Here is a 14548-nt window from a genome sequence, read left to right as displayed (position 1 = left end):
GATTTTCTTCATATTCTGAAAGGGTTCAATAATTGCTTGCTTTGTGTCTGCATCAGCAGTGATGGAGCCAAAACCATCTCCCCACTTACCCAAGTAGTCATCAAAAGAGAACTTGTCATTGTCCCAGATCTGGAGGATAAGCTGTGGTGGAATCTTATTTTCAGTCTTGTCCAAGCTCCAGAAGTGCTCCTAAAAACACACCAGGAAAAAAAGAAAGAAAGAGAAAGAAAGAAAGAAAGAAAGAGAAAGAAAGAAAGAAAGAAAGAAAACGAAAAAATTTCATTAGCAGAAACAGGCAGAGTCTGGCTACTCTAATTTCTGGGCAGTGGCAGTCCTGTAGTGTACTCCCTCCCAGTGTGTCCTGCTCCTGTGCTGCAGGCAATGGCCATGAGCGTTGTGCTGGCTTTGGGCAGTCCTTGAACAAAGATGCTCAGTGGAAGTTGCAAGGTGCTCCTGGAAGTCAGGTTTTTGCTCTGCGCCTTCATTTACTTTGTGACAATGTTTGAGCGGGTAAGATCTCTTTGGGAGTCATGGGATCACAGTCACATGATTTGGCATGGTGCCTCAGAGCTACTCAGGTACCCTCCACGGTGAAGAGAGCAATGAGTAGTGTGTGTGCCAGCGCTGCCAAACCTCACCTCTCCAACCGGTGGAATAGTTACTCTGGTGGATAGGTGTCTGCTTTAGGTATCGTCAGACCGTCACTCCTCAAAAAGCCTGTGGAGGAGAACTGTTAAAATAGGCTCCTCCAACAAGTAGTGTCTGAATCCCATTACTGTGATGATGAGTTTGTGGTCATACCATTGTAATATACGGTGGCTACTCGCCCATCCCACAAAATTTGCTGTTCATGTGGTTGCAACTGGTAATATTTCCCAACAAGGGTGTAATATCACTTCTGAGATGCCAGAAGATGCCTGAAGGTTAGGACCAAGATGCGTTAGGACAGAGAGGGAGAGAGGTGGAGACACACACAAAACCATGGCTTGTTGTTTCTGGCTCCAGCCAGCTCTTGCACAGAGGAGGTAGAACCATGACCAGTGTCTCCCGACAGCACACATTTTGAGGGCGTCCTGCAGGCATTGCCTCCTGCCGCACCGTTGCAACAGAGCAGTATCATAAATGGAACCAATTTAATTAAAACCAGGAAACTTCAGCATTATTCATGACACATACGTAGCACCATAAATTCACTGCTGTGGCTACAAAACTCTGATTCATTATATCGTGCAATATATATATAAAAAGAAAGAAAGAAAAAAAGAACGTGTCACACTCCATAAGAACATAAATATTCAAGTAGGGAGACTGTGGGTGGAGGGAGGCACTTAAATCCCATTGAAACTGGTTTCACTTTAAGAGATCACCCTAGAAGGTTATATTTCAATTTACCTCCATTCCCTGCCTTGCTTTGGAAAAACAGACCAGCATTTTTGCAATGGAGCATTTTATTTACACATTTTAAATAATTTTTAATCTAGGAAAATAAAATAAAATCAATGGAAACTTTTATTGCTCACCCCTTTCTCACTGAAACTTAWTAAAATGTATGTTCACCCACGTGGGGGGAGGGGCTGTATTTCCCAGCTACTAATTTGTTTTGAATTAAAACTGCTAAAACCAGAAAAAGCTAATGGTGATTCTTCCTTTCCCATATATTGGTCGGTCTCGTGCTGCAAAAGGGCTGTTAGAGTCACCCACAGAAACCCCCCCGGAGCCGTGTACCTGTGCAGACAGAAGGCAGCAACCAGATTTTGAAGAATTAAGGAAAAGACTTGGGATTTAAAGCAAAGMGTCTTAATCACGCAACCTGTTTGTTTTGCCGTGGGACAGACCCATCTGACACGATGTGCGTCTGATCTAGACACCTCGAGCTCCCTGGGAGCAGTGGAGGGAACAGACCCTTGCAGAGGGCAAATGCAGTGACCTACTGTACGTGCTCAACCTGGCACAGAGGAAGGAGAAGCAGCGGGTTGTTGTGAAACCCAAATTACTGCCCTGACCGGCGGCAGCAATCCCCCTCTTCCTGGCGGGCTCCGTCCCCGTGGGTCAAGCTCTCCCCAGGGCAGCAGGAGAGCGGACGGTGCCCAGGCGGGAGCCAGCGGGTGCTGCAAGGGGCTCGCAGTCACCTCCCAAGCCACAAAATGCAGCCGAGTCTCTGCTCCCCGGGACCGACGGTGCAATTACTGGCTGACGTACAGGACCCTTCCCTGCGCTTTCTTTGCAATGCCCAAAGACTCGCCTGCAGTCAGAAGAAACCAAACCTCTCTCCTGGAGAAGCGGACGGTAGCGGCAGTCCCTGGCCTCCCTCCCCAGCACCACTTCTGCACCCAAGAGCAAAGCCCCGGCTTGCCTGGGACTCCCTGCTGGCCGCAGGATGACTCAGGCAGGATCAGACCCTTCCGCACGGCGATGCACAGCTCGTAGCGAGCGAGCGCGAGCTGTACAGCTTTGGCATTTCTTGTGGAAAAACCGTGTAAACGTGGTTTTGGCTGGTGGCGGAGCTTTCCTCCTGCGAGCCCCGCGAAGCCGGGGACACTGCGGAGCGGAGCTGGAGAGGCAGGCTGCAAGCGCAGGGGCAGGGGAGGAATTTGATGCTGAGCTAAGTTTATGGGTCCATTTCAAGGCTGCGTGAAATTGGCCTCCATGATTAAATCTCGCTACGAATGTGCACTATAAAAACAACCCATGGCAAGAAATTTATTTCCCAGCCTCTTGCAAGACCCGGGGAGGAAGGGGGCTTGAATTATTGTTTGGGGTTTTGTTTTGCAGTGGTCGGGGAGGAAGGAGAGGGGAGGCTGGTGAATATTTTATGGTCTTGAATAATGCAGCAGGGGAGGCAGAAAAAGGAGGGGGGGGAAAAAAAAGCTCATATCACGGGGAAAGTGTTGACAGGGCTGCATTTCTCCTGGGTTGCTTACGTTCGCCAGAATACCAAGCAAAGAGCAAGCCCGCGTCTGCCGGGAGGTTTGCTGCCGCGCTGGCTCCCAGGCCGGAGCTTTGCCGAAAGCCTGGCTGGTTTCGGGAGCGCGCCGCCCGCCGGGGTGCCGCGCACGAGCCCCTCCGCGCTCGCCCGCTCGCCCCGCCGGCCCCGCGGCAGCCGGGAAGGGCCACCTCTCCCGCGGGCGCAGGGCCTTGCTCTAAGGTGTTGAGAAGGGGCTTCTCTGAACCGCGTCCCATTAGGAGATGTCATCTGTTTGCAATAAGCAGACAGCTGAAATCGCTCATTATTACACTTTTATTGGACTAACTTGCCTCTTTGATCTCCCTGCTGCTGCCAACTCCCACAGTTGTATCCCAGGTCTCGTGGCACTTGGTTCTCTCTTTTTTTTTTTTCCTTTGTTTTTTTAAAAGTCCCAGCTCCGGGAGTCAGGTGATTACACGAGACTCCCACTTTTTAAACATCTAACCCACCATTTGCATGGGAAGAAAGCTCCAAAACACATCCCTTCGGGCTCCAAAGCCAGGATGCAAGCCGAAAGCAGCCTGTGGCATTTGAAGCCAGCCCCCTCGGCCTGGAGGGAGGCTCCCTCGCGACTTTGCTCGGCACCGTCCCCCGCAGAGCTCCGCGCTCCGAGTCCTTCCCCGAGCAGGACGGCAGCGCAGCTCGGTCCCGAGCGTGCAGTATCTGCTCTGCATTTGAGCACAGCATCGCCAAYGCCCGGAGGAAGGCTCCAGGCGTCACCACACCGTAAACGTTAAATAGTCATAATATTTGCCTTGGGGCACGTACTTGCACTTCAGCGCCTGCAAGCGCCCGGTGCAATGTTATTTTCTCAGTCTCCGCACACTGCCTTTCTGGCAGAGTTTACGGGGTTTTTCCAAGGCCGGGTGGCCGTCCCGCTGCCACGCAGGAGCTTTGAGCCCCGGTCTTGGCCACTTGGTGAGCAGCAGCCTTAAGCTCCAGCGTGGTCACGCTTTGCTCATCCCTTTCCACACGTCCATCGGAAAGCAAAATCCAGACCACGGACTGCTGCTCGGGTATCGCGGAGGCTGCCTGTGCATCACAGGCCGCGACTGCTCGGCCTCCTCRTTTCACAAAATGCCCTTGCATCATTGCATCTGCTTATTTCAGCCTCATTAAAAYACATAATGTGTGACTGCTTCATCTAACTATGTCTCCTCTGGAAAAGAAAATATATTTAGAACACATTCAAAATGTTGCATTTTGACCAAATGAACTTTCTTTTTTGTTTGTTTTTTGATGTCCCTGAAATAAACAGGAAGGGACATAATAAAGGAAGAGAAACAGGAGAGGAAAAAGTTCCAAAATTAGAAAGCAATAATCTTTTTTTTTCCTAAGCTTTTTTGGACTAAAAAGGAATGAAAATTACAATCTAACAAGATATTATCTGTTTTTAAGAAAAAAATACAATTTGATACTCAAAAATCTCAAACCAAAACCAACCAGGGCATAAACTTTTCTCAGTACACGCTGGAGTTTTGGACACTAATGTAATGGAACAAAAGGACGACAGAGCGATACAGCTGCAGAAACCTCACACTCCYGGCTATTTTTTATGAAAATAAAACAAAGGGGAAACTGCACACTTAACTCAAGGGCAAACCCTAGCCCTACCCRGCAATTACATCGAGTCAGACCTGCCCACGTGCTCAGCTGATGGGAAGCGTCGTGCTCCGAACCATCGCTGCACGGTGTGAGCCTCTCCCGTAAAAAATCCATTGCAACAGTGAACCCCAGCGAGCCCCTCCACCGGCACCCGCTCCTCCTTCCCATCGGTGCGAATCTGCGCGGGCTTGGGGGAATGCGAGGGTTGATTTGCCCCAGGGGAGGTTCTGGCCCATTGCAGGTCCGAGCCCCCAGCACCAGGAAGATGTCCGGACACTATAATGAATCCGTAGACAAAGCAACAAGAATTGAGGAAACCAGATAGAGCTGGGAGAGCTGCAACACCAGGGAGGGAGAAATWTGTTCTCGGCTCCACTCAGCAGCAACACTCAGAGCAGTGGAGCAGGATAAGCCTATGAGTTACAGCCYCTTTTTTGCCTGCTTTTCCCACAAATGTCTTTGCATTTTTCTCTTCATATGGGTTTAAGACATCAAACCTCCCTCTTTCTCATCTCCTTTCTACKTTCTACATCTTCCTACTCCACAGCTGTCCGAAGAAACAAATTATGTCTATTCAGTACTACCACCTTTGCTATTTTCCRTAGTGTGATCTAACTAACACTGAGAAGTTTGCAAGCAAGCAGGTTTTCCCATACCCGAAACACCTGTCTGTACACACTGCTGACTTCAGCAACTGCTGCTGGCTAAAGAAATAGCTGAACTTGGAAGAAGAGGTTGTCCTGGACTTGGCCTCATAGAATTTTACTGGTCTTTTCCCCCTGTCCCAAGCAGCACAACACATTCAACTTAAATAACTCAGGATTTCTCTCCTGAATTCTGCAGAATCACCTCAGCTGAAAGCCCTCTCCCTCCCCAGGCAGTTTGGTGCATCATGCTTGACATCTTTCCTCCCAATGAGCTTTGTCCTTCTCTGATTCATGCTGGTCTCCCAGKTCTGCTGTTAGAAGTGCCCTGAAGCCCAGCAGGAATTTCTACGAGGCAAACTGGAGCRCCTGCACAGACCCTGCCAGAAAGCAGCCTCACGTATCTCCTTCCTCGTTAGCTTCACACAAAGGAAACTCACACTCGCTTCAGCAGTGCCTCAGCTAAAGATGTCCATGCRTCCATCCCACTGCTCCAGCCAGTGTACCTGCTCTTCTTGGACGAAGAATTCATCCTGATGTGGCAGTGCCATGCAGGACCTGCGTATCCAGATGCCCCAGGTCATCTGACAGTCAGTAGAAATWGGCTATCTAGTGAGACATATAATCCAACCTACATTTTGTATGATCAAGTTGAAAATACGGGATTTTTATCTGTTATCTGTCCAAAGAGCTCCAACTCAAACTCAGTTTGTGTTTGCACCTGGTTAGATTGCAGTAAGTCTATTTAAAACTCRGATGGGCCCCCTTAGTTGCATGCACAAAGTGGAAGAAAGCTGGTGAATGCAATTGTTCCATGAAAAAAGCATCTCAACGGAACTGCCCAAAAGCCTTCCCACTGAATAAATACCACCACTGCTTGCAGTTTGTTACAAAATATTGGAAAGTTTCCTCTTCGAATAAATCTCTTTGCACAAAACAACCCATTATGTGTTCTGGCACCAACACTTAATTTCTTGTTCACAGCTAACTCCAAAGACTAGTAGCAGAACACGTATGAAGACAACAGCTATGTTCCTTTGTTTGGCTTCTGCCAATGACATGTTATGACATAGATTTGGAACTGTCAACCATGTTCCCATATTCAGTACGTTCATCTCCTAGAATTGCTTTTAAGTAACTTCWTTCCAATTGTATACAAACAGTCCAACCAGCTCTTGGATACCCTGACCTAAAGGTTTACTTCCAGGTCCACACAAACACCAATATTTATTAACTTGCATACTGAGGTGCTCTTGAAAGCCTATTTTGAATGTCTACTTATGCAGATAATGTTTGCTTAGACATGTAGCACTGAGCCGTTTCTGCACTAGAGGACATCTAGAATTCAGATCTGGCTGCTATATTCAACTACTGCTGTAATTGGCACTTGAAGCTGAGTATTTCAAAATCAATTTCATGCATTTTCCACCTCCACGGCGCCTCTGTGACTCAGGAGCTGARTGTTGCTCTGACTGGGTGCCCAGTGAAACCTTATCCTCATACAGTTTATCTCAGCATTGCCCTCAATAGAGTTTGGTTGTACCATGACCATCTGATAAAACCGTTTGCAAAATCAAGACATGCCAGACTTAGACCTGAGGATCTAAAGTTCAAACTTGGTAGACATTGGCTCTTTTCCCTGCTAGCTGGCAGCAGAACATACTACTTAATCTGGGATGTGGGCTTGCCCATTCTGTCATTAAGTAAGTCAACACGCTACTTCRTGCAAACGTGTCAGGGATGCTCAATCTACCTTCCTACCTCAGTTCCCCCTGCTAAGCAATGGTACTTCAGCACGCATTGCATATCGACCCTTTCACGAGAACAACTTCACGATCTGCATTCTAAGAAAATACCCCCRTGGCGGGTCAGTGAGCTGCAGGCATCCCGACCTGGGTCACTGCAACATCACGGCCTGACTTGCCCAAAGGTTCATGTGCTAATCCTGCGTCACTCTAATCAGCAGTACTTCACCAAAGGAACCCATAATTAGGGTCTTGAGAGGCTGCTGCTAGACAAAGACTGCACAAAAATAAGGGGAAACAAAAGAAGGAAATTTGGAATAAATGCAAGAGAGGACATATAAAGAAATACGCATCTATATGTTTTGAAAAAGCTGTTCTAATGGTGAGATCCCTTCTTTGTAGGGATTTTTTTTTTTTTTTTTTTTTTTTTTTTGAAATTCACAACGGGAGAAATTCCTGTTTCAGAATGAGAAGCAAAATCTTTATAAGTTTCTTGCAGCAAGAGAAGATCTGGAGGGAAAATATCCAGAGACGATTAAAACCTYTAGAAAAGCAGAAGTACTCACACTTCCAATCTATATGTTGAACATATGTTTCCAGGTTTTACAGGCTCCTGCTTTCCCATCAGGCACAGTGAGGAGATGGGAAGGCGAAAGCCTTGAAACCCCACGTGATCCCACAGCTCTGACGCTTTGGAGTTGAGATCTCCAAAACTCCCAGYGTTGAGGCAAGGACTGAGTTGTCCTGGCTGTACCTGGGCATCCCAAGGCCAGCGGAGCAAAGAAAGGGGAATAAAATGAAAGCTGCTTTYCTCCTGGCACTAGTCTCTCCACAGGCCAACATCAGTGAGGCTGGGTGCAGGTGGCTTTTAGCAGCTCAGAATTTGCCATCTGACCGTTTTGATTTAAATTCCACTTTCCATCGCCTGTGTTTAAAGTTCGGTACATGGGCTTTTACAGCAGCAGTAATGAACCTGGAGTTCAAACAGCACATGGTGAGATCAAAAATTGCCAGAGCGGAATGTGTCCCACAAATACAAAGCATGGCTTTTCATTCATTATTTTTTCCTTTACAGAGAGGTTTTACAAGCTGTTTATTTTCTGATACAGTGTTGGCAGACATGTGGTCGGAGGAGAATCAATATCAGCRCAGTGGGATGTATTTTCTTAAATGGTTTATAGGGGGGTCTTTGCTTTTTCAAAGGGGGATAATTGAATGTAGTACACACTGTACTTTTGATTTGTTTAACATGAAGCGTGAAATGGGTACAGCTATGATTCTGTCAATCAATTTAACTATCCGGCGATTCATTTTGAAGCTGGGCCCCCTTGCGGGGATCGTCTGGCTCAAGGGACCGGGAATTAGTTCAGCATCTTCCTTGCCAAAGTGCTTGTTCTAACTCAGGTCGTGCTGGGATCTTACTGGCCCCCACAAAACAAACTGGGGGGGGGGGGGGGGGGGGGGGGGGGGGGGGGGGGGGGAGGGGGGGGGGGGGAACAAACTGGGGGTGGGGGGGGGGGGGGGTGGGGGGGGGGGTCTCAGGGGAGCTTCGTGGAAGCTGCTGGTCCCACTGCAGCGGGCTGTCTTTGGGCACCCCAGATTCAAACGCATGCAGAGACCAAGCTTCTGCAGACAAGGCAGGGAATGGGAACAAAGACTCAGGGCTGGGGTGGGTGAAGGAATTTGAGCTTTTGGGGGTGCCACAAAGCAAGACCTAGTCTTCAAAGCCGAGATTGTCCCTGTTCTCCATACAGATACACAAACCTGACAACAGTGCTGCTAATTTCCAGGTGATTTGAGCAGGAAACGTAAAACCAAGTGAACAACCCTCCCATAAAATGTTCCTTGAAAGCCAGCCCAAGTTTCCTTAGTGTTATTCCATGTATCCATCCCACCTCCCTCCCTCTATTTCCTTCTCTCCATGCAGATCCCAGTCCACACTTGGACATCACATTGTACTGACTTGACTAAGGAAGAACAGAAGAGCCAGCTGTAGACATTGGAAATGATGAGACCAAAATCACATCCAGTTTTCAATCCCTCATCTCAATAACCRGATCTCTTATTAGTCCAAGGACATCTTCCTCCTGAATCCCAAACATATTCCCATCTCTGCATCAATGGTACATTACAATCCCTGTTCCCCTACATGTCTCTGCTGCTTATCTCTTTGGATACTTGGAGCTGTTCCCTCTTGCCACCCCTCTTCAGCCCATCCATCCAGTTAACCCATAGCTTGATGCCCATTATGCCATGCTCCAGATCAGAGGTACACACCTATCCATCTCCATCAGTCTACAGAGGAAATACTGTCTCCTGTTGTTAACTAGGTACCTTGGAAGTTTCATGCAATCAGGAGAACACTTTGACACTGCTGCATCTGCATCTCTGCTGCCCACAGTTCTGAAGTGCCTTTCCTGGAGGGTCAGTCTCTCCAGACTCTTTAAATAAACCMATTTCCCCATTTGTTTACCACTTTCCATTTCAAATAGCTTAAAGGTAAGACTGATCCCTGTATAGCTTCACCATGCTGCAATTCTGCAGATCTTAGAACAAGSAGCATATTTTATCCTGGAGTTACTATGAGAAGGCAGACGTTAGAAATGTCCATCCAGGGACACTCACCTTTTTTGCGATGTAGCACACTTGCTCGGCAGGGAGATAGTCAAAGGGAAAGACAAATCTCCAGTTGAAGTTGCCTTCTCCTCCCATAGACCTGTAGTGCACATCTGTCTTCTGCTTGTTCTCCTCGTGGCCAATCAGCCAGCTGGCAAATGTAAATATATTGCATGAAGGACTAGAAACAAATCAAGGATTTTGGAGCAGTTCACCCAACTTCACAGAGGCCACAAACAGGTAATAAAGTATCTCTCACCCCCATGATAGATGCCTTGGGCTGCTATCTGCAAGGGTAACCTGGAACCCATAGGAGACTTGAGGGAAGATATGACAGTCCTGCAGGRTTGAGAGATGAACTACTGCTTGAATTTCTTCACCTCTCTCACCTTTAACCTAAGCTTTGTGGATATATTAAAGACTCAGCGTAGCTCTACGCTCTGGCTCAAAGTTGTCACTTACCCATTCATAAGAACAGGTCAGCTGCTTTCAGGAGAGGTCCTTCCSCCTTCTAGAGAACAAACCTCATGGATAGCCCCTAAAACCAGACCTCATGATGGAGGCAACCATGCTGAGGAATGGTAGAACTCTTTTTCCCCTATATTCTCTGTTGAGTTCTAAAAGTCTATGCAAGTTGAAAGTCCTAAATGACCAAGAAATTTTTCCCCATGAAACTCCTAGAGTAAGCTGACCCTACCTTGGCTAGAGTGACCCCAGCTGTTCTCTGTTAGAGGTTGGCCTTTGCAGCACAGTTCCTGTTCTGGACTAAGAAAGCTTGCTGTGGTCAGTCCACACAACAATTCCAGGGCAAACGGAAAATTTTCCATAACAACTATTTTTCCCAGTTGTGAGTTTTGTAAGTGTTGGGTTTTCATTCTGCCCTCTCTCCCTGTCCAAGATTTTTCAGTCTTCAGCAATCAACAGAACAAAACAAAACAATAAAACATATCCATTTGTGTATTTACAGTCCTTCTGGAGGGAAGCCAAAAGATTCAGAGGGAATTTCTAATTAAAACAATTATCTTGTTTGATTGTTTTCTACTTAAATTAAAAATATGTTTTTTTSCCCAGCTATACAAATGATTCCCTTTTCTCCAGTGCTTCAGAGAATCACATGACCAGACCCTAGTATCTGGGGGAGACAGGGAAGGGAGGTCTACTCAAGTTCATCCTACAATACAGATCATATGCACATGTGCTACATGGACAGCGAGGGCTCGGTGGCACTGGGAATTGTGTGATGAGGTTACACTAATACTTAAATTGTGGCTGGATTATTTGATTTGATCTGATTGGATGCAAATGGCAAGCCTGTGTGTTTATTCCTGTCTTTAAAAGTTTGGCAAGGAACCTTGGAAGATGCAGTGTGAGCGCCCTCTCCTTGTAGGCAAACAAAAAGACAAATAAACAGTTTGATTTGGACAGGTTGGCACCATTCTTTGGCTTGCAGAACTTGCTGCATCCTCTTCACTGCAGGAAAGAGATGCCAGAAATCAAAAGCATTCAAATCACCATGACCTGGAATTAAAAATTTAATGTAGCCATGGCTGTGCTGAATCAACCAAAGGCCCATCTTGCCCCATGACCTTCCTCTGGCAGGGAACAAATGCAGATATCATATGACTGTAAGAAGGGAGCAGATGCATCTTCCCAGCTTCTGATAAGTGCAGGTCAGAGAATACCTGTAGATAATGCTTTTTTTTTTTTTAATCAAGCCTTGATGGAGTTTTAATTCATTAATTTGTCCAGTATTTTTTTGAATCCATGCAGCTTAGGGTATCTGCAACATCCAAGGGCAAAATTAGGTTCTCAGACCCACATTTGTGCCTGTTTACAGAGGCAGCTGACACCTCCTGCTGAGCTCAGCACGTGTATAGGGCCAAGGCCACCGAGGGCCAAGGGCACCCTTTCATTCAGGAACTCCACAATATATGCAAGAGCCTAAGAGGTTTAACGATGCCAGAGAGTATAGTGTAAATCATCATAGCGCTGGACTGTTGGACGGGGACTCAAGAAACCTCCAGTTTTTGCCTAGCTATGTCTTGAAACCTAGGACATGTGAGGACCTAGGAAAACCCATYGCCCAAGGAAACATTGTTTAGTGTAGCGCAGTGTTTAGTAAAACTTTTTAGTAGGAATTTGGCTTTGAAAACAATATAAAAATATCCTTYATCTGTGATATTGGTACCGTAAACCAGACAGACAGGGCTATTCATCCCAAAAACATCTTCARTTCTTAATGATTTCCCTACACTATCATGCTTTTATCTACCTATATCACAATGGATATAGGGGAAATATAGCGGAATATAGGATCCTTAGGAGGGGAAATTCTCTTTGCATCCTGAGCCTRGCACAATCAGGACCTAAACTTAGCTAAGAAATGTTTATGCTACTGTAAGACTATCAATAAATAATAAATGAAATAAAAGGCAACTAAGTTCTGTCCCAGGCATGATGAAAAGGCACCTATTTCATTTACCTGCCTAACTAACTTGGCAATAATGTTACATATTATTTAGAAGATAATGTCCAAGAGACTGAGATTCCAGCCCTAGCACTGCCTAATGGGTAGTTTTGCTGTAAAATGGACAATGACAAGGCAATAGCCTCCTCAGAGAAGTGCTTTGAGATCTTCTGAAGGGAAGCACCACGTAAGAGTTTCTTATCCATCCACCTTATATACTTAAGGTAGGCTCCAGGACCTCCTCGGGAGGCAGCAATGGGTGGAAGTAATGGTCCCCACCAAAGCTGCACATCACAGTAATGAAGGCCACTTTCTCCACATGTCCCAGGCCAAGTCTCTGTCTGCAGGGGAAGGACTGTTGCCTCCTCTCCTTGTGGGACATAGGGTTATTTAGACCTTATCCAGAAATGCTGATGATGTAGGGTTTCTTCCCCGCCCCCCCTCCCCGAAAATGAGGGAGCTGAGCAAGATTTTTAACTCATTTACAGTGCCTTGAGATCTGTTTGGTCACTGAGAATGACAAAAGCCAGGCAAGGGGTATCATCAAGTGCTGGATGCTCTCTCCTTCCCAGTAACACCCTGCAAGTGCTACTATTTCAGAGCCCCAAAGTACATAGAGCAGCTTAGCTGGAGCTGATAACAATGCACTTGATGCGAATACCAGGTAAGCAGTGTGCATTCTGGATTTACAGGAGGAAAATTGGGATTGTAAAAAAGGGATTTACAGTCTGTTTCAAAATCCTACATTTTCCTGTCCATAAATCCAAAGAACATACAAAATAAGTAAGTCCCTTGGCTGAGATCGGAGCATTTTACACGAGATAAAACATAAATGGAGTCAGGCAGAGAAGGGAATGTGCCAGAGCAGTTACTGCTGTTTGCCACATTTTTTTGAGTTTCCAGGGAAAAAAGGGAATTCCAAAAAAAGGCAGCTATGCAAACAAGCTAACCTATGTATACAGAACAAGCACATAGCCATCCCAGGAGAGGAACTGGGAAAGGGCCAGGAGGTGGAAATGCAGAATGTGTGTCCCTCTCTCAAATGGCTAGGTTGTTTTCCCACAACGTACCTCTCTTGATGTATATAAATTGTAATGTAAGTATCTAACTGTTAGAGATGCAAAGAAAGCCTTGGCAATGTAACCTGATTATAAGCCCTGCAGAGATGTATCTCCCAAAAAGATGGAACTGTAGCTGGAAAGCTGCGAATGACCCTTCATCCCTGTGGGAGGTTCATGTATATCACAAGCAGTGTTAACGTGGGGGCTCTGTTAAATCCTTCACTGCTGCCTTTGCACCCCGGGACAATGGTATCACCTGGAGGCAGAAGCAGGATAGCTTACCCCTTCACATAAATGTCACTCATCTTCTCCCCGGTGATGCTGAGGTCATCGAGGATCACGTCCTTGGTGTTCCAGATGATGCAACGCAAGAAAAACCTGAACCATACCAGATAAGAGGGATGTGAGAGGCACAGCAAGGCTCTGATGAAAGAGGTGGCCCTGTGCACTTGTCTAGACTCTGGAGATGCTTGAGACTTGCTTTACACTGGGTGATTTCAAGAAATGTGAGGATTATCCAGGAAATCTTGGTCTAGAGCCCACCAGAATGGCCTGGTCATGCTATTCATTCACTAACACAGAAAGTCAAACCACAGATAACAGTTTGCATTAAGGGCAACCTGCCTTCAAACCTTAAATTCAGTAGCTCCTACAACTAAAACAACATTTTGCAATGCCAGACCTTGCAAATCTATCCATTTCCAACCTGTGAAACTGTCCTGTGGCCTATCTCAGCTTAGTGGATACACCCAGCACATGGGATTACATGTTAAAGAAGACATCAAGGCTGTAGGTCATTCCACTGCCTTGCCTCTCCAGGCAAGCCCTGTTGGCTGATGGTGCTAAGGTGTGAGTTACCCTTCCCATCCAAGCATTTCTCAGCTGGGCAGGTGAATCCTTCCCCATCTGACATTTCCAAGCTCTCTTTTTTGCCCATACAAACAGAAGGTGCATGGAGCCAGTACTGCACCGAGTAAGAAATTCAAACACACACAAACAAAAAATCACCTCTTGGCTTTGCGGGGCGTGATGTTGAAAGGGGGGCCAGGCTGACCCAAAGATTTTGGAAATAGATCCACCCACATCTGCAGCTTCCCCTGCATGGAAAGAAAGACACGATGTCAGGTGATCCTCATAACTGGGTTACCTTCGCTTCCTTAGTAAGATTTASTAGAGGGAACAGAAATCGCTGAAAATATCGAGGGTTCCTTAGTTGAAAACTAAGGGTTTTTAGTGGAAAATTTTAATTAATTATCAGCGACTGCAGCCTGAAGCCAGAAATACTCAAACCAGAGATAAAGCACCAGTGTTAACCATGGGGGCAATTAACTGCTGGAAAAGAGGATGAAGAGCAGTGGGGTATTTGCCATTAGCTGACACCACCAAGTACAGACAGGCTGCTTTCTGGAAGATGCTTTAACCACATATAAAGGTTAGTAGGATTA

At 46.4% G+C, this 14548-nt stretch overlaps 1 protein-coding gene across 9 annotated transcripts in view; it reads right to left on the bottom strand.

Annotated features, from left to right (window-relative positions):
- DYSF (dysferlin) overlaps window positions 1-14548 on the bottom strand; it is a 116748-nt gene that overhangs the window by 13795 nt on the left and 88405 nt on the right. For 8 of the 9 annotated variants that reach the window (XM_085308210.1, XM_085308215.1, XM_085308212.1 and 5 more), the window contains 4 exons: window positions 14112-14200; window positions 13386-13481; window positions 9585-9726; window positions 90-189 (listed from right to left, as the gene is read on the bottom strand). In XM_085308210.1, the coding sequence (XP_085164336.1) occupies window positions 90-189; window positions 9585-9726; window positions 13386-13481; window positions 14112-14200 (427 nt within the window). Of the gene's footprint in view, window positions 1-89; window positions 190-656; window positions 718-9584; window positions 9727-13385; window positions 13482-14111; window positions 14201-14548 lie in introns of those variants that run through there. The other variant, XM_085308214.1, reaches the window with a different exon arrangement.

Source organism: Rhea americana, unplaced genomic scaffold (assembly GCF_003343005.1).
Source record: "Rhea americana isolate MKP2758 unplaced genomic scaffold, rheAme1 scaffold_270, whole genome shotgun sequence".
Lineage (NCBI taxonomy): Eukaryota > Metazoa > Chordata > Aves > Rheiformes > Rheidae > Rhea > Rhea americana.
This window is presented reverse-complemented; position numbering and strand designations above follow the sequence as displayed.